Source organism: Bos mutus, chromosome 17, assembly GCF_027580195.1.
Source record: "Bos mutus isolate GX-2022 chromosome 17, NWIPB_WYAK_1.1, whole genome shotgun sequence".
Lineage (NCBI taxonomy): Eukaryota > Metazoa > Chordata > Mammalia > Artiodactyla > Bovidae > Bos > Bos mutus.
This window is the reverse complement of record NC_091633.1, coordinates 18,527,202-18,549,473: the sequence shown is the minus strand read 5'-3', so window position 1 is coordinate 18,549,473 and position 22,272 is coordinate 18,527,202. Positions and strand designations below refer to the sequence as shown.

General features: G+C 42.6%; 1 protein-coding gene across 3 annotated transcripts in view; it reads left to right on the top strand.

The window, feature by feature from the left end:
• The window catches only part of IFT81 (intraflagellar transport 81), a 222,744-nt gene that overhangs the window by 108,666 nt on the left and 91,806 nt on the right, over positions 1-22,272 (top strand). For 2 of the 3 annotated variants that reach the window (XM_070386192.1, XM_070386190.1), the window contains exons 3-6: positions 12,988-13,237; positions 18,372-18,536; positions 19,064-19,167; positions 19,702-19,882. In XM_070386192.1, the coding sequence (XP_070242293.1) occupies positions 18,393-18,536; positions 19,064-19,167; positions 19,702-19,882 (429 nt within the window). In that variant the 5' untranslated portion in view covers positions 12,988-13,237; positions 18,372-18,392. Of the gene's footprint in view, positions 1-12,987; positions 13,238-14,410; positions 14,533-18,371; positions 18,537-19,063; positions 19,168-19,701; positions 19,883-22,272 lie in introns of all 3 variants that reach the window. The other variant, XM_070386191.1, reaches the window with a different exon arrangement.

Here is a 22,272-nt window from a genome sequence, read left to right as displayed (position 1 = left end):
GATTCTCAACCGAAGTGATTTGTCCCCCAGGAATATCTGACAATGTCTAGAGGTGTTTTTTGGTTGTTACAACTGGAGGAACTGGAGGGGGGTGAGTATCGCTACTGATGTCTAGTGGGTAGAGGCCAGCGTGTGCATGCTAAGTCGCTTCAGTTGTGTCCGACTCTGTGCAACCCCATGGACTGCAACCTGTCAGCGCCTCCATCCATAGGATTCTCCAGGCAAGAATACTGCATTGGGTTGCTATGCCCACCTCCAGGGATCCTCCTGACCAGTGTCTCCTACATCTCCTGCACTGGCAGGCAGGTTCTTTAACCACTAGCGCCATCTGGAAAGCCCTGGGTAGAGGCCAGGGATATTGGGAAGTATCCTACAGTGCAAAGAGCAGTCTCCCCAACAAACACACAGCAAAGAATAATCCAACCCCAAATGTCCATAGCTCTGAGGCTGAAAACCCTGTATGCAATGGAGATGGTAAGGGTAGCTAATTCTAAAAGCTGTTGTAAGAATCCAGTGGGATCATATGTTCAATATCTGTCATTTCTGTTCCCCTCAGTTCAGTTCTGTTCAGTCGCTCAGTTGTGTCCAACTCTTTGTGACCCCATGAATCGCAGCACACCAGGCCTCCCTGTCCATCACCAACTCCCAGAGTTCACAAACTTACGTCCATCGAGTTGGTGATGCCATCCAGCCATCTCCCTTGTAAACTCCACAATGGCAGGGACCGGATGATTCAAGATCAACATTCGGTATCACTAATGACTAGAACATGGAAGGTACTAAGTAAATTATTATGAATTAAAATACTTATCAGATGAGTGCAGATCAACAAATGGTAACTGTTATTATTATTGATGTTATTATTTTTACAATTATCATCATCATCAACACAGTCTTTTCAGACCTTGGCTCAATGCATGGGGCATAACTGGTCCTCAGTATTTGTTGAATGAGTGAATGAATGAATGAATGAAAAGTGAAGGGTTATTTACTCATTAACTGCTAATTTATGTGCTTTGGAGAGATATTGGAAACTCTTGGGAAATAAGCCCAGTCTTTTTTTTTCCAAAGAGGAATTTCTGTTCGTCAAAGAAATGACTTGAGAGGATTGAGACCTCAGCCAGCCAGAGTCACGGGCCTGACTCAAAGTCATGTAGAGTTTAGGACGCACATCTTGCTTGGCTTAGGCAAAAAAGGAAAACGGGCCAGGTTTTGTGCGAACTTGCTGTGAAACAAGAGCTGTTTTCAGGGCTCAGGAACACGCTCTGTCCCATGTTTAATTTCTTCCATCTGTCTGGTATCTGACCTCTGCTGCCCTCTAAGCCATTGCCACATATTGTCTGCGCACGTTCCCATATAAGGTGATCTCTCTCTTTCTTTCTCTTCCTCTCTTCCCCTCTCCCTCTCTTTCTCAGGGTTGGGCTGCCGCAGCACTTCCTCCACCCTGCTCTCTCTCAGCCTTCCCTGGCAAGCTCTGCAGTGAGGATGGATGGCTGGAGAGCGGGAAGGGGCAGGGGGCTGCCAAGGAATGTGGCAGGTTTATTTTTGTTCGGGCTGCATTCTTTGCCAGGCCTGCAGTCCCCAGCCACTTGGGGATGTCACATGCCGATAAGACAGTGGGGGGTGACTGAGACCTGTGGCTCAGATCTGCAACACCCCAGGTGTGAGACATCGTCACGGAATGGGGAGGGCAGGGAGTGGGGTAGGCAGGGACTCTGAGGTCATGGGACTTGCCTCTTCCCACTGCCCTGTGCCTGATTCCCGGAAAGAAGTCTAATCCTTCAGAGAAGCAATTGCAGGAATTGAGATCTGTAACCACGTAGGCCGATCTCTGGGCAAAACCCAACATCTGTGGCTGAGTGGAGAAGAGCCCGGTGTCAGGGTGAAATTATTAGCTGTGTGACCTTGGGTAAACTGACTGACTTCTCTGACTCTCAGTTTCCTTATCTGTCAAAATAATATCAACAAATCTACTTGATAGTATTCTAGTATCATAGTGTAATGTAAACTTCATGTGGCAGCAATTATTATCTATTTTGTTCACTGTTGTTTCACCAGCACACAATAGCAGCTCAAGTGCATTAAACAAATTAAGTGACATAGTTCTTTTAAATGCTCAGCATCCAGTAAATGATAACTTATTATTATTCAACAACAGATGCTTATTAAGCACCTATTAAGAGCCAGGCCTTGATAGGTACTGGGGATATAATGGTGAACAAGACAGACAAGGTCCCTGCCCTCAGAGAGCTTATATTCTAATGGGAGAGATATGTAGTAAAGTAAATTAAATTCTGAGAGTACCAAGTGCTATAGAAGATATTTAAAAAAATGAATGTGGAGAAGTGTGGAGTTTTAAAATATATGTATTTACTTATTTGGCTGCGTCAGATCTTAGTTGTGGCATGAGGGCTTCTCTCTAGTTGTGGCGCGTGGGTTCCAGAGCAGTTGGGCCCAGTAGTTGCAGCATGCAGGCCTCATTGCTCTATGGCATGAGGGATCTTAGTCCCCTGACCAGGGATCGAACCCAAGTCGCCTGCACTGGAAGGCGGATTCTTAACCACTGGACCACCAGGGAAGTCCCAGAGTGTGTTTTTTTAAACCTTTTGACCGTGACTCACAGTAAGAAATATGTTTATTGTGTCACCCAATGAACACACATGCACGTTTACTAAGCTGAAATAAAACTTTCACATAGTTGTGGTAGATTGTCTGTGAAGATGTCTACCAGGAATCTGGCGAACATCATTCCTGGTATGCACATGCCACTCCTGAGTCAAGAGGTGGAGTCTAGAGAATTCCCTGGTAGTCCAGTGGTCAGGACTCTGCACCTAATAGGGTCCTGTGACTAAGCTTTGACCAATAGAATGTGATGGAAATGACACTGTACTTGTTCTGGGCCTCAGCTTTAAGAGGCCTGGTGGCTTTCACTTTGTGCCCCTACTATACAACTGCCATGTGAAGAAGCCCAGGTTAGACCACTGAATGGTGAGGGACCACAAGGAGAAAGAGAAAGTCCACTTGAGGGAGAAATGGTAGCCAGTACTGAGGCCTCAGAAGGAATGTAAACCATCTTGGATGTTCCAGCCCCCTCCCAGCTGAACTCAGTAACATGGTGACCCCAGGAGATACTACACGGAGCAGAAGAACTGCCCAGCTGAGCCCAGCTGACTCACAGACTTGTCGGGGGGAAAGGTGTTGTTTTTAAGCCAATAAATTTGGACTGGTTTGTTATGCAGCAAGTAATATTTCTGACCAAAGAAGCATTTGCCCTTGTTCTGTGTGATATGTTCTATTTCACTTCATTTCAGTTTTTTAAAATTTTAATCAAGACCCATTAACCCAGGTTTACCTGGTGGTCCAGTGGTTAAGAATCTGCCTCGCCGTGCAGGGGACACCCATTCCACCCCTGGTCAGATAAGATACCACATGCCCCGGGGCGGCTAAGCCCATGTGCAACAACTACTGAACCTAAGCGCTTGAGCCCAGGAACCGCAACTACTGAGCCTGTGTGCCGCAACTACTGAAGCCCACACGCCCTAGTGCCCATGCTTTGCAACAGGAGAAGCCACTGCAACGAGAAGCCCGCTCACTGCAACTAAGAGTAACTCCCTGCTCTCTGCAACTAGAGAAGGCCCGCACAGCCACAAAGACCCAGCGCAGCCAAAAATAAATTTTTCTTTTTTTTTAAAGAGCTGGGCATCCCCCTTTCTTAAAAAAAAAAAAAAAAAAAGGCCCATTAAACTGATTTCAATACCCACTAGTAATGGGCCATAACCGACAGTCTGAAAAACACAGTGAAGGAAAATGACCCATAGATGTATCACTTTAAGTAACGGCATCAGAAAAGGCCTCCCTGAAAATCTAACATCTGAGCTGTGATCTGGATGGGGAGAAAGAGCCAGGCTGGTGAAGATCTGGGGAAAGAACAACCAGGCGCAAAGGTCTTGAGATGGGGACAGGTTTGGTGTGTCTGAGCAACTGAACGGAAACCAGTGGTCAGAAGAGCAGAGAAAGAAGGGAAGTCTAGTGTGAAATCAGACCTTATACCAGGCAGCACCTGAGACTTCAGCCATTGAGAGCAAACAGCTTGGAAGATGTAGGGTGACCTCCTAAGGGCCTAACTGCCCATCATTTTCTTTAAAAAATTGAAGTGAGATCCATGTAACATAAAACTAACCTTTTTAAAGGGAAAACACAGCAGCATTTGGTACATTCACAATATTGTGCAACCACTACCCTGGTCTGTTTCCAGATTTCCATCACCCCAAAGGAAATCCTGTCCCCAAGAAGCAGTTGCTCCACAATCTCTCTAGTTCCCAGCCCCTGGTGATCACCAGCCTGCATAGTGTCTCTACAGGTTTGCCTTCTCTAGATATTCTGTATAAATGGAGTCATACAATAGGTGGCCTTTGGTGTCTCTAGCTTCTTTCACTGAAAGTGTTTTCAGGGTTCATCCCTGTTGCAACCTGTATCCATACTTCATTTCTTGTTGTGGCTGAATAATATTCTGCTGTGTGGTTATACCACCAGTTCTTTAGCCATCCATCCATTTGCCTGTCATTTTGATTCTATAATTTCATCTGTAGCACTCTTATAGACCTTGATTTGACGTCATCAGCCCAGAAAGGAGAAAAGGTCTTGGCAACATGAAGAAGCTTCATGCCCTGCTGCTCCTGGCCTTTTCTTGTCCCCTCCCATCAACGTTTTCCTGCATGATTCTGAGCTTTCTGATGGCCCAAAATGCAGCTTCACTGCTGGTTACCCTTAAATACTCCCCCTGAATTCTATAAATACACCAACACTCAGCTGGGAAAAAAAGAACTTGAAAGGCATCTGAAATGAAAATATACTTTTTTCCCATCATCAGCCAAGCATTTTCCCTCCATCTTCTCTCTCTCTTTGATTCCAGGATAAGTGCTTGGATTTCAAACCATTAGCCCTACCTGGGAAAGAAAAGAACTTCCTTGGCAAAGCCCTCATAGGCAGAGAAAGCCAGACAGCGTGTTAACCCTGGCCCTCCCACACAGAAAATCCCTTTGCCTCACACAAAAAATCATTTTGCCTCATCAGTGTGATTTATGGTCCTTCTTCCAGACTCCACTGATCTGGTTTTGAGCCAGTTTAGCCAGGCTGGTAACAATGGCTTTGGGATCAAGCAGACTGGTGTTCGAATCTTGTGTGACCTTGGGCCTTCTATTAACTCTCCAGGACTCAGTTTCCTTCCGTTACAATGGACTCTGTGGGAGAGGGAGAGGGTGGGAAGATTTGGGACAATGACATTGAAACATATAAAATATCATGTAAGAAACGAGTTGCCAGTCCAGGTTCTATACACGATACTGGATGCTTGGGGCTAGTGCACTGGGACGACCCAGAGGGATGGTATGGGGGGGGAGGAGGGAGGAGGGTTCAGGATGGGGAACACATGTATACCTGTGGCGGATTCATTTTGATATTTGGCAAAACTAATACAATTATGTAAAGTTTAAAAATAAAATAAAATTTAAAAAAAAATGGAAAAAGCAATACTGTCCTTGCAAATCTATCATGAAGGTTAAATGAGATGATGTGGGTGTGGGCAGTGTGCAGAAATGAAATTAGACCTAACTCAAGGAGATGCCTGGAACTTCAGCTGGAGAATCAGGGCAGCTTGGCCATGTGGAGGTGATTTGGTTGACCTGACAAGGCCTTTCTGCCCATCATTTTGATTGTATAATTTGCTTTATAATTCAGTCCATCTGCCCCTCCAGATCTCCACCCTGCCATTTTCTCCCTTGGAAGGCCAGTCTACATGGATAATCTCAAGTGGTTGCCTGCTCCTTTGGTTCCCTGTCAGGTTTAGCCAACAGGAGGCCAAGCAGGAGATCAGAGGGTGGGAGGAGACTGAGGCCAAGACTGGCTGCACCTAGAGGTTGCTCCTCTTGAGCAACCTTACCCCCACAGGGGCCGGGTTGGGCTTCTGGTACCTGGTCCCTTCTCTCGCTGCTTCAGGCTTAGGGACGCATGACTGCCTTTGTTGCTGGATGTTTGTTGGTTTCCCTAAACCCTGCCCACACCTTTATAAATAGTCCTTTGTTAAGCTCTCCACCATTGCCCAGAATGTGCCATCTTTATCCTGCCAGGGAACTGACTGATACAGAGGTCACCCATTTTAGTTCACGTCTCAGATTTGTTGGAGGAAGTATGTTGTTTGATAATCAGCTGAAATCCAACTCTGAGCCCCCATTCTGTCAGTGCTGAGTTTCTCTGCCTCACACAGTTCCTGGGGGATGCCAAGGTTCTGGGTTTTTTGCCGTGACAAAAGCCTCGGGGAATCACTCATAGTCTTTTGTCAATGGCCCATCACGGTGACTTACTGTGAGGTCACCCACCCATCATCCTGGGGTGCCTGGTCCTTTTAGGTCCAATGGAATTGATGCTTCCATGGGACAAGACCTGGGACAAGGTAAGCTTAGGTCACACTGGAAGCCACCAGATGGATGAAGTGGCCTCCTTGCGGGTATTTCCACCTTCTTAAGAGCTATCCCAAACCTACCACCTGTGCTGCTTTCCCAATCTTCTCAGCATCTCTCTTCTCTATTCTTACTCTGAACTTCCCTGTCTGCACTCACCCTGAGGACAACCAGTATAAGCTCCCCTAAAGACTTCAGACCTTTATGAAAGATGTAAGGGCAACTTCTAATTTTGGCCTGTAAAACTCAAGGTGATGCAGATTGTTTCAAGAGGAGGGGAAACAGAAGGAGTACACACATAAATTAATATTTTAATAAATTCTGACACATACATGAATTATTTAACAAAGTTCCTAACATACAGTAAGCACTCAATAAGTGATGCTATACTTATTATTTGAGCCCAGTAAGAATGTTAGGTGCATTTTATATTTCAAGCCATAATTATAACCAAGGAACTAATATGAATTGCATATTATTTTGGCTTCTCTGCATTCCCCATTAATCTCACAAAACCCATTTTAAAAAAACCATGTGACAAAAATGTCGTACCAGGCATGCACTTAATAAGATCTCTGGAATCTCATCCATTCAGTTTAATGTTTCACATATGATTTACCTTTTAACCTTTCAGGAAAGCACATTCTGCTACTAAACATACCCACAAGATTAAATTGCCAGAGCAGAGACAATTTAGCCTCTCTGCAAAACTGAATAGGTTTCCATTTAATTTTAATTTCTTTCATCTCCAAATAACCTAGATGGCAAAGGCATTAAATGGATAACATTAATGGATAACAGAATACCCCACTTCCGAATTTGTTCCTGTGTCTGGGTCATTTTTCTCCGGTTTAAGAGAATGAGATAAAGTGGGCAGTATGCAGAGTAGCCCCAGATGGGATAGCATCTTGAAAACTGGCATTCACTGAATACTCATGAAGAATCCAGAAATATCTCATGGTCAGAATGAAAGGTCTAAATTTAATACCCAAAACAGAAAATTGGCTTGGCTTCCCTGTACTCTGCACAGGAAAGTTCTTGTTGGAAAGTTCTGAAATGAGAAGGGGCTGGAGACATTAAGTTCATAGCATTGTCAGATTTTTATGGGGATGTTGAGGGTCTGCTGTTATCCCAAGATCTCATTTGGCCCATGCTGGCAGCTTGCATTGAAGGAAGATAATTTGTTGGAAGGAAATCAGGGAGAAGGTTTACACTGATACACAAACACCCCACAATAAGTACAGACTCATTTCTTCCTCTTCTGGTTGTGCTTACCCAGCTTTTAAGATTTAACCACCTTCCCAGACCACCTGAACAGGACATCTGTTGTTCTTGTTTGAACAGTATCTATACCTCTGGTAAGAAAATCCAGCCCTTTCTTTTGGGAAACTGCCCTTACCCCATCTATTACTATGTTTATCAGAGCCATAACAACTGATTCAAGAATGATCAGACACACTTAAGACCATTGAGAGTTTGCCCTGGGAATTTTCTGGAACCATGGAAGCAAAGATCCTCCTTTTTTTTTTTTTTCTCCCCTACCACACTATGTGACTTGTGGGGGAATGGCTTGTGGGATCTTAGTTCGCCGACCAGAGATCAAATCTGGGTCCGTGGCAATGAGAAGACCAGGGAATTCCCCTAAAGATTCTTTTATTGAGGTTGCTAGGTTTGAAGAATGTAAGCCTCTTGCTACTAACAGCCCATTCAGAGAAAAGTGGGAATGAGAAACAGTTAAGACAGAGTGAGAAAGAAAGTTAAGATGACATCATTGAGCTCCTAGATCAAGCCATACCTGATGGTAGTAATTTCCTTGGACTTCACAATTACATGAAATAATGACCAATCTCCTTATTTTTAATTTAATATTAAACTCAGTCTTGAAAAGGCACTTGACTAAGAGTGATTTTTTCCCCCTCTGAATAACCAGAGCAGAGGTGCATAACTGTTGATGGACCTTGTAGTATCTAGGTTAAATAAGGGAGCTAGAAGGGGCAGCTTCCAGTTTCTCTCTCATCTCCTCCACACTTCTTCCCACCTTCTCCTCCACTGGAGGCTGGTGATAATACCAAATAATAGCATTTTCTTATTAGGGGACTTTGAGAAGCAGATTGGGAATTTTAGTGCTTTGATAGCAAGGGAAGAGTAGGTTTCAACAACAGTCTGTTTTACAACCAAAAACTCTAAAGAATCTACACCTTGGGTCCTATAGTCTGCAACAACGAGCAACCAAGAGGCCAAAATTAACAATAATTGAAAGGAAAAGACAAATCCAAGAAAGGCCACCCCTTCATTAACCCATGTCCCCGATGTGCATACACTGCTTACCTGATTTAGCCAATGGAAGTGCTTTATCCATGAGAGTGGAGGTATGTACATACATGTTCATAGCAACACTGTTTATTGTAGCCAAAAAGTGGAAACAATCCAAATGTCTATTAATAGATAAACAGATGAACAAAAATCCATACCATGAAATGTTATTCTGCCATAGAATGGAAGTACTGATATTTGCTGCAATATGGATGAACCTTGAAAATACTGCAACTAAGTGAAAGAAACCGGACACAAAGAACCACATACTTTATGGTTCCATTTATATGAAATGTCCAGAAAAGACAAATCCATAGAGAAGGAAAGCAGATGGATGGTTTCCAGGGGCTGAGAAGTGGTGGGTTGTTTTTTTTTTTAATTGCAAACTGGGAGATAATGGCTAAAGAGAATGGGGTTTCTTTCAGGGACAGTGAAAATGTTTTGGGGTTGGATAGCAGTAATGGTTGCACAACTTTGCAAATATGGTAAAAGCAATGGAATCGTATACTTAAATGAGTGGATTGTATGTATGTGGGCTTTATCTTAATAAGCTATTAAAAAGAGAAAGGGTCAGGGTAGGAGCAGGAATCTCTCAGAGAGGCTGTCTCATGTGACTGGGACTTCCTTTCACTTATTAAAAATGTCAACTATAGTTCAGCCAAGTGGCATCTTCTTTACAGGGAAGACTCAATATAGAACCTAAGGGGAAAAAAAGAATACATGTGGGTGGCTTAACTTGGGATATAATCAGCAATGCCTTCATAGTTGTGAAATTATTGCTGATAGGTTCTTCTTGGATCCCTCAGTGAATCTTTTTATCTTAAATGAATCAAAGGATGGTTGCAAAATCTTCCTTTGTCCTGTGTGTGGGCCTGATAGATAGGCGGGGACCGAACATGTTCAAGGCCGCTCTATGCCTGTCTTCTTTGCTTCTAGTTGGAATAATAACTTCCCAGTATATGGATCCCAGGCAGCATGCAGACTGGCTTCAAATTCTTTCCTGTGTTTCAAAGCAATCACATTAAGCATAAAATCAATTCAAGTTTGAGTACAAAGAGTAGATTCCATTGCTCACTTGAATTTACACAGGATTGCATTCTTTTTAAATATCACTTTATTTCTTTATTTACTGGCTGGGCTGGGTTTTTGTTGCCACGTGGGCTTTTCTCAAGTTGTGGCAAGCCTGGTACGAGGGTTTCTCATGGGGGTGGCTTCTCTTGTTGCGAAGCACAGGCTCTAGGACCTGTTGGCTTCAGTAGTTATGGTCCCTGGGCTCTGGAGCACAGGTTCAATAGTTATGGCACACAGGTTTACTTGCCCTGAAGCATGTGGGATCTTCCTGGACCAGGGACCAAACCCGTATCTCCTGCATTGGCAGGCAAGATTCTTTACCACTGAGGTACCAGGGAAGCCCAGGATTGCATTCTTATAACTGACATGTATAGTGTTTTCATAATAGCAGCAGTAGGCAGAGAAGGAACTAAAAACTACTGGAAAAGTCACTCATCTTTGTATAGCCTACATCCGTAGACTATAGAAGGAGCAAATCTAACTGTATCTTTTATTTATTTTTTTAAATTTAAAAAAAATTTATTTAATTGGAGGCTGATTACTTTACAATATTGTAGTGGTTTTGCCGTACATTGACATGAATCCACCACGGGTGTACATGTGTTCCCCATCCTGAACTCCCCTCCCACCTCCCTCCCCATACCGTCCCTCTGGGTCATCCCAGTGCACCAGCCCTGAGCACCCTATATCATGCATCGAACCTGGACTGGTGATTCGTTTCACATATGATAATGTACATGTTTCAATGCCATTCTCCCAAATCATCCCACCCTCGCCTTCTCCCACAGAGTCCAAAAGACTGTTCTATACATCTGTGTCTCTTTTGCTGTCTCACATATAGGGTATCTTTAAAAAAAAAAAAAATTGGTGGGGGGTGGTAAGATGTCTTTATCTTGGGCTTCCCAGGTGGCACAGTGGTAAGGAATCCACCTGTCAATGTAGGAACCTCTAGTTCGACCTCTGGGTTGGGAAGATCCAACCCAGAAGGAAATGGCAATCCATTCCAGTATTCTTGCCGGGATGATCCCATGGACAGAGGAGCCTGGTAGGCTTCAGTCCATGGGGTTGCAAAGAGTTGGACACGACTGAGCAACTGAGCATGCATGCATGTACTTATCTCTTCTAATGTCAGGCACTGTTCTAATCTCAAAACCCATATCAACTCACTTAATCTTCACATCAACCCTTTTAGGAAAGAATTATATGGCCACATTTTATAGATGAGGAAATGAAATCTCAAGTGAAGCCATACAATGGCAATCCAAGCTCCAAATTCAGGTAGCCAGGAAAATCTCCTAACATACCCAATAGGGTCAAGTAATCACATCATCCCTTGTATGCATCTTTTGGGCTTCTCAGGTGGTGCAGTGGTAAAAGAATCTACCTGCCAGTGCAGGAGGTGCAGGAGACATGGGTTCGATTCCTGGGGTGGAAAGATCCTCTGGAGAAGAAAATGGCAACCCACTCCAGTATTCTTGCCTGGGAAATTTCACGGACAGAGGAGCCTGGAGGGCAATAGTCCGTGGGGTCGCAAAGACATGACAATGGCATGCATCTTTTATTGTTGTTTACCATCCAGAGTTAACTTTTCAAGGTTAACTGTCCAGAGTTAACTTTTCAAGGTTTTCAGTGTTGCCTTCTTTAACTAGTCTTGAGCATCTGTGAGCTGGGACCTGTCTTTAATTTCTCTCCAAGCGCCCTGCAGCCAGTGATGTACCCATCTTGGAATGTTCTGTTCCCTCTGCCCAAAAAAACCTCTCCCCTTTCTTGTTTGGCTACTTTTTACTGACCCTTAAACATCTTTTTGTCTGATGGAACCTCTCCTGACAGTACAATCCCTTCAGCTCCAAATAAACTCAAGACCCTTCATCTGGACTCTCCCATCATTGGATCCTTCTTTATAGCATTTATTGTTGTTGTATTGGTGTTGCCCATTTAACTGTCACTCTTCCTGCATAGACTGTCAGCTCCATGAAGTCAGGGGCCAGGTAATTCCCTGCCCTCCATTGCATTCCCAGAAGCCAGCACAGAGCAGGGCATACAGGAGATGCCTAATATGGAATTTGTTTTGTTTTGCTTTATTTTGTAAGTCTGATGCTAAATCCGTAGTTGGTTTCTTCCAAGATGTTTGAGCGGGCTATTAAGTTTTCAGAGGGTGAGGAGTTTCATTTTTTTCCTTCTTCTTCTCATTTCTTCACTGCCAGCTGACATCACAAAGTACAGTGGTGTCCATTCTGATAGGCGCAGTTCAAAATACCATTCACCAACTAAGTTCTTTCCTAACACCAGTTAGTAAAATCCTAGGGTTCTGTCTGCTTCTGTAGACTTCCTGGCCTCCTCTGTGATCTGGGCATTAAGATCTCCTCTCCCCTATCTCATAGAATGTGAACTCCTTGGAAAGGTAAGGAGGACTTTATTCATTTCTGCAGGGGCCTAAAAATAGGCTCTCAGAAACCAAAGAGCCTTAGGCCATTTACTTTTTTTTTTTTTTTTGGTTTCTCTCCATATTAAATTGTGGAAGAAAAAAATTAATTCCCAATACAGGCTATGTGGCCCAATAATGTGACAAAGAAGCAGAAATCTCTATGATGAATGTGTCTTTTGTTAATCCCACCGGAGACTCTACAATTATTCCATGTATAACCCAATTCGGAGATATTTATGTCAAAAATCTAAATTTGAAGCCCAGGCCAAATGCTTCCTCAACCCAAATCCTGCTGGCCCTGCCTCAAAGAAGTCATCACCAGATGTTTGGTGAAGGAAGGAGGGAAGGCAGGAAAGAGGGAAGGAGGAGAGAGGGAAAGGGCACAGGAATTTAAAATGGGTTAGTAATGAAGAGGGGCTTCCCTGATGCTTCAGGGATAAAGACCCTGCCTGCCAATGAGGAGACGCTGGTTCGATCCCTGGGTCGGGAAGATACCCTGGAGAAGGCGATGGCAACCCACTCCAGGATTCTTGTCTGGGAAATGCCATGGACAGAGCCTGTCCATAGGGTCGCAGTCCATAGGGTCCAGTCCATAGGATTGCAGAGTCCGCAAGACTTATGGACTAAACAACATAATAATAATGAAAAGAGTATTTCGTAAACTGCAAACTGCAGGACATTTGCGAAAGTTTATTGCCACCGTAACAACTCCTAATTCTCTAGGCTGTCTGCAGTGGCTCAGAACCTGCGAAACGCTTTGAACTTGGGCCCCGCACTCTCCGCATTTCGCATCCGGAGCTTCGGCTTCACTGCGCGCGCCCGCCAAGGGCCTCGCGGAAACGCGCCAACCCTCCCCTCCGGAAGTGACGTGTCCACGGCCTAGCAACCGTTGCCAAGGAGCTCGTCTCTAGGAACCCACTAGAGCCTGGATGCCTCGTGTGGGGGTAAAGTGGTTTCGTGAGGAGAATTTGAGGTAACGTCGCCAAGTCGCGGTCGGAAACTCCCCTGAACCCCGGAATAGGAGAGAACTTCCTCCCCCTTCCCTTTCGCTTTCCAGTGCGGCACCTCGAGAGTGGAGGGGGTCGCAGCAGTTAAACCCCCCACTTCGGGGGTCAGCTCCTGTGGGGCCTCGCAGTGATCCAGGCGGCTCCCCAACAAGATGAACCGTAGGGGAGCCCAGAGCAGCCCTCGCGAGGTGCCTGGGTCAGACATGGGATCTTCTGTCCCCTCTCCCGAGCCCCAGGGGCGGGAAGCGGCGGGGGAACTATTTTGGGGAATCTTAGGAGGCTCGTGCCAGCCTGGGACCCGGACAGCGCTGATTCTGTCCCGAGTTGTGCCAGATAAACGCACGTCCTGGTTTTAATTCTCCCCCACCCCCTCGGGTTCTTATGTGGGTGAGTGCTTGTGAATTAGTGAGGCGACTTTCCGCTGGAACAGGGAGAGTAATTGCTTTTGCTAATTTTAGAGCGGAGAACCCACTGGGCATAGACAACCTACCTATTCAGTACATCTTTGTCCTTAGCGGGTGACCATCTGAAAGCTGGTGGGCAGCTAGGAGTGAAAATCAACTGGTTTCTTTTCCTCTCCTAGTAACGTTTTATGTGTTTATCCTAGTATTTTGGGTTTTGGAAGGGGAAAAAAAAATATATGTGTGTATGTGTTATGTTTTATATACATACAATTTTTACATATATATAATTTCTAAAGAATGAAAAATTGAGTATATCCATGTGTGGAGGTTGTGACGTGAACTTTTACTTAAAATACACAGTGGAAAATTTGCATCTCCAGTGTGGATTTTTATTTCTCTAAAGGTTTTCCTTTTATAGCTTAAAGGAAACCTTAAAAATTTAAACCACATTGGTTATCCTTTTTTTTTTTTTTACCATCTTTTGGCTTATTTTTCAAAAATAATACAATCATTTACTCATAATTTTATCTTAATTATGAGAAAATGATGATACTTGTACATTTTGATGTTTTCTAAGTATCCAACTCTACCTACCCAATTTAAAAAATCTGTTTCAGAGCAAGATGCATGCAGCTCCAACTAATGTCTTAAGTAAATTAGCATCTCTTCATTTCATGGTTAAAAACTATTAGGGAACACTGAAATATCTTTTTCCTTATTTCTTTTTTTTGGCAGTTCACTGTTACATTCATTTTTTAAAACTGCTACTCTAAAAAACTGCCTGTCTGCAAATTTCTACCACTTTCCCCCATACTAAACACATGATGTCTGTATGCAAGAAACACTAGAAGCCATGGGTAAGTTGTTTCAGCCATTAAATAATCAGATAATCAATTTTAAAAAGTTACAATCTTCCTCACTACCATCTTGTTTAGGCTTATGCTTATTTTCTGGCCTTGGGCCTGTGAACAAATTCATTCTAGTGGAAGAAGTCGCTGTTTTATATGCCATATTCAAAGATAGAATTAGGCACAGATATGTCTTCAGGTGGGCTTCCTGGTGGCTCAGAGGTAAAGAATCCATCTGCCAATGCAGGAGACTTGAATTTGATCTCTGGGTTGGGAAGATCCCCTGGAGAAGAAAATGGCAACCCACTCCAGTATTCTTGCCTGGCCTTGAACAGGGCTTGAAAAATGGTAAGGTTTTGCACCTCTGGAGATGGGGGAAAGGGAAAACAGCCCTAGGCAGAAAAAGCAGCATTAACTGAAGGCAAAGGTGGAAAAACTATGTAGGGAGTAGTGCTTATTTCTGTCAGCTGAAGTTTGAAAGGATGTAAGGAAAAGAAATGCAAAAAAGCAAAATGGCTGTCTGAGGAGGCCTTATAAATAGCTGTGAAAAGAAGAGAAGCAAAAAGCAAAGCAGAAAAGGAAAGATATAAGCATCTGAATGCAGAGTTCCAAAGAATAGCAAGGAGAGATAAGAAAGCCTTCCTCAGCGATCAATGCAAAGAAATAGAGGAAAACAACAGAATGGGAAAGACTAGAGATCTCTTCATGAAAATTAGAGATACCAAGGGAACATTTCATGCAAAGATGGGCTCAATAAAGGACAGAAATGGTATGGACCTGACAGAAGCAGAAGATTTTAAGAAGAGGTGGCAAGAATACACAGAAGAACTGTACAAAAAAGATCTTCACGACCCAGATAATCACAATGGTGTGATCACTCACCTAGAGCCAGACATCCTGGAATGTGAAGTCAAGTGGGCCTTAGAAAGCATCACTACAAACAAAGCTAGTGGAGGTGATGGAATTCCAGTTGAGCTATTTCAGATCCTGAAAGATGATGCTGTGACAGTGCTGCACTCAATATGTCAGCAAATTTGGAAAACTCAGCAGTGGCCACAGGACTGGAAAAGGTCAGTTTCATTCCAATCCCAAAGAAAGGCAATGCCAAAGAATGCTCAAACTACCACACAATTGCACTCATCTCACACACTAGTAAAGTAATGCTCAAAATTCTCCAAGCCACGCTTCAGCAATGTGTGAACCGTGAACTTCCAGATGTTCAAGCTGGTTTTAGAAAAGGCAGAGGAACCAGAGACCAAATTGCCAACATCTGCTGGATCATGGAGAAAGCAAGAGAGTTCCAGAAAAACATCTATTTCTGCTTTATTGACTATGCCAAAGCCTTTGACTGTGTGGATCACAATAAACTGTGGAAAATTCTGAAACAGATGGGAATACCAGACTACCTGACCTGCCTCTTGAGAAACCTATATGCAGGTCAAGAAGCAACAGTTAGAACAGGACATGGAACAACAGACTGGTTCCAAATAGGAAAAGGAGTACGTCAAGGCTGTATATTGTCACCCTGCTTATTTAACTTCTATGCAGAGTACATCATGAGAAACGCTGGGCTGGAAGAAGCACAAGCTGGAATCAAGATTTCCGGGAGAAATATCAATAACCTCAGATATGCAGATGACACCACCCTTATGGCAGAAAGTGATGAGGAACTAAAGGGCCTCTTGATGAAGGTGAAAGAGGAGAGTGAAAAAGTTGGCTTAAAGCTCAACATTCAGAAAACTAAGATCATGGCATCTGGTCCCATCACTTCATGGGAAATGGATGGGGAAGCAGTGGAAACAGTGTCAGACTTTATTTTTTTGGGCTCCGAAATCACTGCAGATGGTGATTGCAGCCATGAAATTAAAAGATGCTTACTCCTTGGAAGGAAAGTTATGACTAACCTAGATAGCATATTCAAAAGCAGAGACATTACTTTGCCAACAAAGGTCCATCTAGTCAAGGCTGTGGTTTTTCCAGTGGCCATGTATGGATGTGAGAGTTGGACTGTGAAGAAAGCTGAGTGTCAAGGAATTGATGCTTTTGAACTGTGGTGTTGGAGAAGACTCTTGAGAGTCCCTTGGACTGCAAGGAGATCCAACCAGTCTGTTCTAAAGGAGATCAGTCCTGGGTGTTCCTTGGAAGGACTGATGATAAAGCTGAAACTCCAATATTTTGGCCACCTCATGCGAAGAGTTGACTCATTGGAAAAGACCCCGATGCTGGAAGGGATTGGGGGCAGGAGGAGAAGGGGACGACAGAGGATGAGATGGCTGAATGGCATCACCAACTCGATGGACATGGGTTTGGGTGGACTCTGGGAGTTGGTGATGGACAGGGAGGCCTGGCGTGCTGTGATTCATGGGGTCGCAAAGAGTCAGACACGACTGAGCAACTGAACTGTAATGAACTGAACTGAAGGTAACAATTTGGAAACAAAACTGAGGAATGCTAAATTGAGCTTGAGTTTCCCAGGTGGCGCTAGTGGCAAAGAACCTGCCTGTCAGTGCTGGAGAGGAAAGAGATGTAGGTTTGATCCCTGGGTCAGGAGGAACAGAGGAAGGCATGGCAACCCACTCCAATATTCTTGCCTGGAGAATTCCATGGTTGGAGGATCCTCGTGGGCTACAGTCCATAGGGTCGCAAAGAGTTGGACACAACTAAAGTGACTTCAGTCAGTTCAGTTCAGTCGCTCAGTTGTGCCCAACTCTTTGCGACCCCATGGATTGCAGCATGCCAGGCTTCCCTGTTCATCAAACTCCTGGAGCTTGCTCAAACTCATGTCCATTGAGTCGGTGATGCCATCCAACCATCTCATCTTCTGTTGTCCCCTTCTCCTCCTGCCTTCGATGTTTCCCAGCATCAGGGTCTTTTCCAGTGAGTCAATTCTTTACATCAAGTGGCCCAAGTATTGCAGTTTTAGCATCAGCTTCAGTCCTTCCAATATGTGAAGAGCACATACTGTTTAGTCCCTAAGTCATGTCTGACTCTTTCATGACCCCATGGACCTCTAGGCTCCTCTGTCCATGGGATTTCCCAGGCAAGAAGACTGGAGTGGGTATCCATTTCCTTCTCCAGGGGATTTTCCTGACCCACATCTCTTGCATTGGCAGGTGGATTCTTTACCACTGAGCTACCTGGGAAGCTCAAAGAAGGCATACCTAAGGCTGAAGTTTGTAACCTCTACCCAGCTTCCCTTGTGGCTCAGCTGGTAAAGAATCCACCTGTAATGCAGGAGACCTGGGTTTGATCCCAAAATCCCCTGGAGAAGAAAAAGGCTACCCACTCCAGTATTCTGGCCTGGAGAATTCCATGGACTATATAGTCCATGGGGTCGCAAAGAGTTGGACATGACTGAGCAACTTTCACTCACTCACCCAGCTTCAGTTGATTGTGGCCATATAATGGGTCCAGGGTTCCCAGATCTGATTATCTAGAGAATTTGGAAACTTGGATTAATGTGGGCTGCTAATTAAAAAAAAAAAATTGAAGCATGTCTATAGGCTGAGTTTTACCCCTGAGTAGAAATTGTGGAGCTGAATGGAAGAAATGTTAATGTGGGTGGGTTTTATATTCACTTGTCCATGTTAATTCAGATGATTGCTATCAGATGCATATACAAAAACGTGTTGTTGAATATTATCAATATGTACTATAGCGTTCCTAATAAAGTCCGCATACTCTTTGAACAAAATAACTCTTTTCACAGCATTTTGTATTCCATGTAGAATATATTCCATGCCTACTTCCTATGAACTTAATATTGACCTTCTGGTGACTATATTTTGTTAATACAGAATTTTTGTTTCCAATATTGAGGATTTTTTTCCTGTATTTTTACTGTTTAGTTTAAATTATAAGACCTAATTATGAGTGATCAAATCAAATTCATCGTGGACAATCTCAATAAGGAACCTTTTAGGAAGAACTATAATTTAATCACATTTGATTCCTTGGAGCCAATGCAACTATTACAAGTTCTCAATGATGTTCTGGCTGAGATTGATCCAAAGGTAAGAGTTTTCTTTTTCTCTGTGATGAAAAGGGTGGCAAGAAAGCAAGTTTCTGCCACTAAATATCTGTAACTTTGGGGCAAATTATTTAACCTCTCTGGGCCTAGTTTTCCATTCCTATAAAGTGATAGTAGATGATCTTTAAAATTTCTCTACTAGCTCAAAAATTAAATTACCTCCTTGTACCTTACTTAGAAATTATTTGTGCAGTTCCAAACATAAATAGATTTGGTTCCGGAATGAAAATGCTTTTACAAAAGGTTTTATTGTGTTGCAAGTTAGCTCATGTCTCATATACACTGGTCTTTTCCACTGGAGACTTTCTTAAGCTTGGCATTCTTAGTATGAATCCTGATCTAGCTTGTATGTACCCTCCCTTGGAATCTGGAAGCCTCCATACTTAATCTGTTTTATGAAGAGACCATTGTGACTGTTATGCTCTAGCAGAACAATTTTGTCAGTGAGTTTCAATATTGTACTTTGCTATATTTGCATAATAACATTTTTTCAATTTCTTTATTTGTTAGCAAGTTGTTGATATCAGAGAGGAGATGCCAGAGCAAACAGCCAAAAGGATGTTGAGCCTTCTTGGTATCCTTAAATACAAACCTCCAGGAAATGCTGCAGACATGTAAGGAGCTGACCAAGTGTTGCTTTCTTAGAGCTGTACTTTAATATCCAAACCTTCATAGTCAGTCTTTCTGACAATGCTTGTTTTCCCTAAGTCAGTGGCCTCATGAAATCACTGGATTTCAAAATAATCTTGATTTTTTTAATGTTATTTTGTCATGTAGGAGTCTTAAGTGAGTCAGTTCTTTCTCTTAATCAAAAAAGTCAGGCAAATCCATGTTTCTATTTTATCATTTATCTGCCATCCTATACAAAAGCTACAATTTAAACCTGTCCAGTCAGTGAAGTGAAGTATTAGGGCTGACCAGTTAATGGTTCCAAAACAACCTCCTCATATATTCCAGTGATGTATTAAGGGACTAATTTTATGATTATTGTCAATGTGCAGACTTACTTTAGAATAGCCTTGGTTTTATCTTTTTAAAATAGTCAAGGAAAAGTGTAAATTGGATTTGAGCAAATATTAACTCTTTTCAAGGTTTACTTATAAGCCTCTGTGTGTGTGTGTGTGTGTGTGTGTATTTTCTTTTTATAGGAGTACCTTTCGTCAGGGTCTGGTGATTGGAAGTAAACCTGTAATTTACCCAGTGCTCCACTGGCTTCTTCAGAGAACTAATGAACTGAAGAAAAGAGCATATTTAGCTCGTTTTTTAATAAAACTTGAGGTACCAAGTGAGTTTCTCCAGGATGAAACCGTGGCTGATACCAATAAACAGGTATACAATATATAAATGGTATTTTTAAGCTATATGTAATGACTTTCAAGGTTTCAAATATATATTGATCTCACTTTAGTTTATTTGCTGTTTCTGTATTTCCATTGGATATAGTATTATCCAAAAGGATAAATTATTATCAATAATTTTCACCTGTAATTACTCTATGAAAATATTGACTTCTGAACACCAGTACCTTTTTGGTGATAGAGTATGTGGATAGAAAAAATCCTGAAATTAGGATTTTAGAATAATTTATTACTTAGGAATTGTGCATAGTTAAATGAACTTTTTGACCAACTCAGTACCATGAGGGTGGGGGTTCAATAAAGGGCATGTGGACTTTCTTTGTACTGTTTCTTACAACTGAATCTGCCATTACCTCAAAAGTTTAACGAAATTTTTTAAATGTCCTTGAATGAATAAACACATGGATTTAAAAAAAAAAAAAATTGTGGGTAGATAGGATCCTGGGCTTGGAACTGCAGAATACTTTGTTAATTATTTAGGTGATATATAATTTGTCATCCAAATCATAATAATTACACCAGAGCAAAAGGTATAAATTGGCACTATACCAGGTGAATTGGGACTTGTGAGCACCTTCAAAAATTGTGTGTAGGCAAAGAAGCCGGGGTTATGATCTCAAAGGATGTCCTAATCAGGCAAAAGGTAGAGAAAGAACCAGGAATTTGCAATTTCAGTGTACTTTCCTCACCAGAGTGTTGATGTGATATTGGGTTTCTGGCCTTAAGACGTTAAAGCTCTTCACTATACAGGATTTTGGCTGGTCAGGCTCCTGGTCCTGGGATTTCAAAGCATGTTGCTGATTGAAGACTGTCTAAACCACTCTATGGAAACAGACTATGGAAGTTAGAGAATTTAGGCTTGAGATTTAAAAGAAAAAATTTGCTTCTCTTTAGCATTTGTACTTTTGTTTTATAGTAGGTCTTTAGACCAATTTGTGCCAGTTTGTTGTGAATTTTAATAGTTTGTCAATCTGTCTCTCCCAGTAGATTTATGAGATCTCTAAGGACAGGTGTCATGTCTTATCCATCTTTGTTTTCCTCCAGAATTTTGTAGGGTTGCTTCTGTATGATATGGCTCAAAATTTGGTTGAGTTGAAACAATCTACTAAATGTTTTTTATCCATGTATTTTGTTATTTTGGGTAGCCATGACGGTAACTCAAAATAGAGTCAGTATTGATCTCTTAAGACATTTCAAGGGTTGAAAGGTTTATGCAAATAATTACGTCAAATAATACAGTAGACGCCTTGAGAAAGCACAGCACCATTGCAGCCCCTGCCTTTGAAGGCTTTACACAATGTAAGCAGTAGAGAGTGTACACATGAACTATTTTCTCCTCCCTACCCTCCCCTATCAATAAATCTGATAGAAACTAATTCCTCTGAAGGAAGTTTATTAATAGTTTTTATCAACCATGGCAAACTAATTATTAATGGAAGAATTAATAATACTAAAGTCATATTTGTTCTTGAAACATGTTTGAAGTGTATGTATGAAATGATTTACATGTTTAGCCAGTCTTTTAGCGGAGAACCTAATAAAAAATTCACATTGCCTTTCTAAATGAAGAGTTTTAGAACGATTGATTTATAGACTTGCAGAATATATGTCAAGAAAAAATATTAATTTTCTGTCACTATCCACAAAAAAACCTATTTTAAAAAATTTGGGGGTAAGAGTTGTGACTTTTTTCATTCCTTTAACTGCTTTTTTATTGAACACCTGTATTGGTTAAGTACGATGCTAGGCCCTAGGAATACAAAAGCCTCCACAAGTAATATGATTCTTATCCTCCTGACTGTCAGTGTCCAAAGGTGGAGACAGATAGTTCAGTCGCTCAGTTGTGTCCAACTCTTTGCGACCCCGTGAATCACAGCATGCCAGGCCTCCCTGTCCATCACCAACTCCCGGAGTTCACCCAAATTCACGTCCATCGAGTTGGTGATGCCATCCAGCCATCTCATCCTCTGTCGTCCCCTTCTCCTCCTGCCCCCAATCCCTTCCAGCATCAGGGTCTTTTCCAATGAGTCAACTCTTCGCATGAGGTGGCCAAAATATTGGAGTTTCAGCTTTATCATCAGTCCTTCCAAGGAACACCCAGGACTGATCTCCTTCAGAATGGACTGGTTGGATCTCCTTGCAGTCCAAGGAACTCTCAAGAGTCTTCTTCAACACCACAGTTCAAAAGCATCAATTCCTTGACACTCAGCTTTCTTCACAGTCCAACTCTCACATCCATACATGACCACTGGAAAAACCATATCCTTGACCAGACGGACCTTTGTTGGCAAAGTAATGTCTCTGCTTTTGAATATGCTATCTAGGTTAGTCATAACTTTCCTTCCAAAGAGTAAGCGTCTT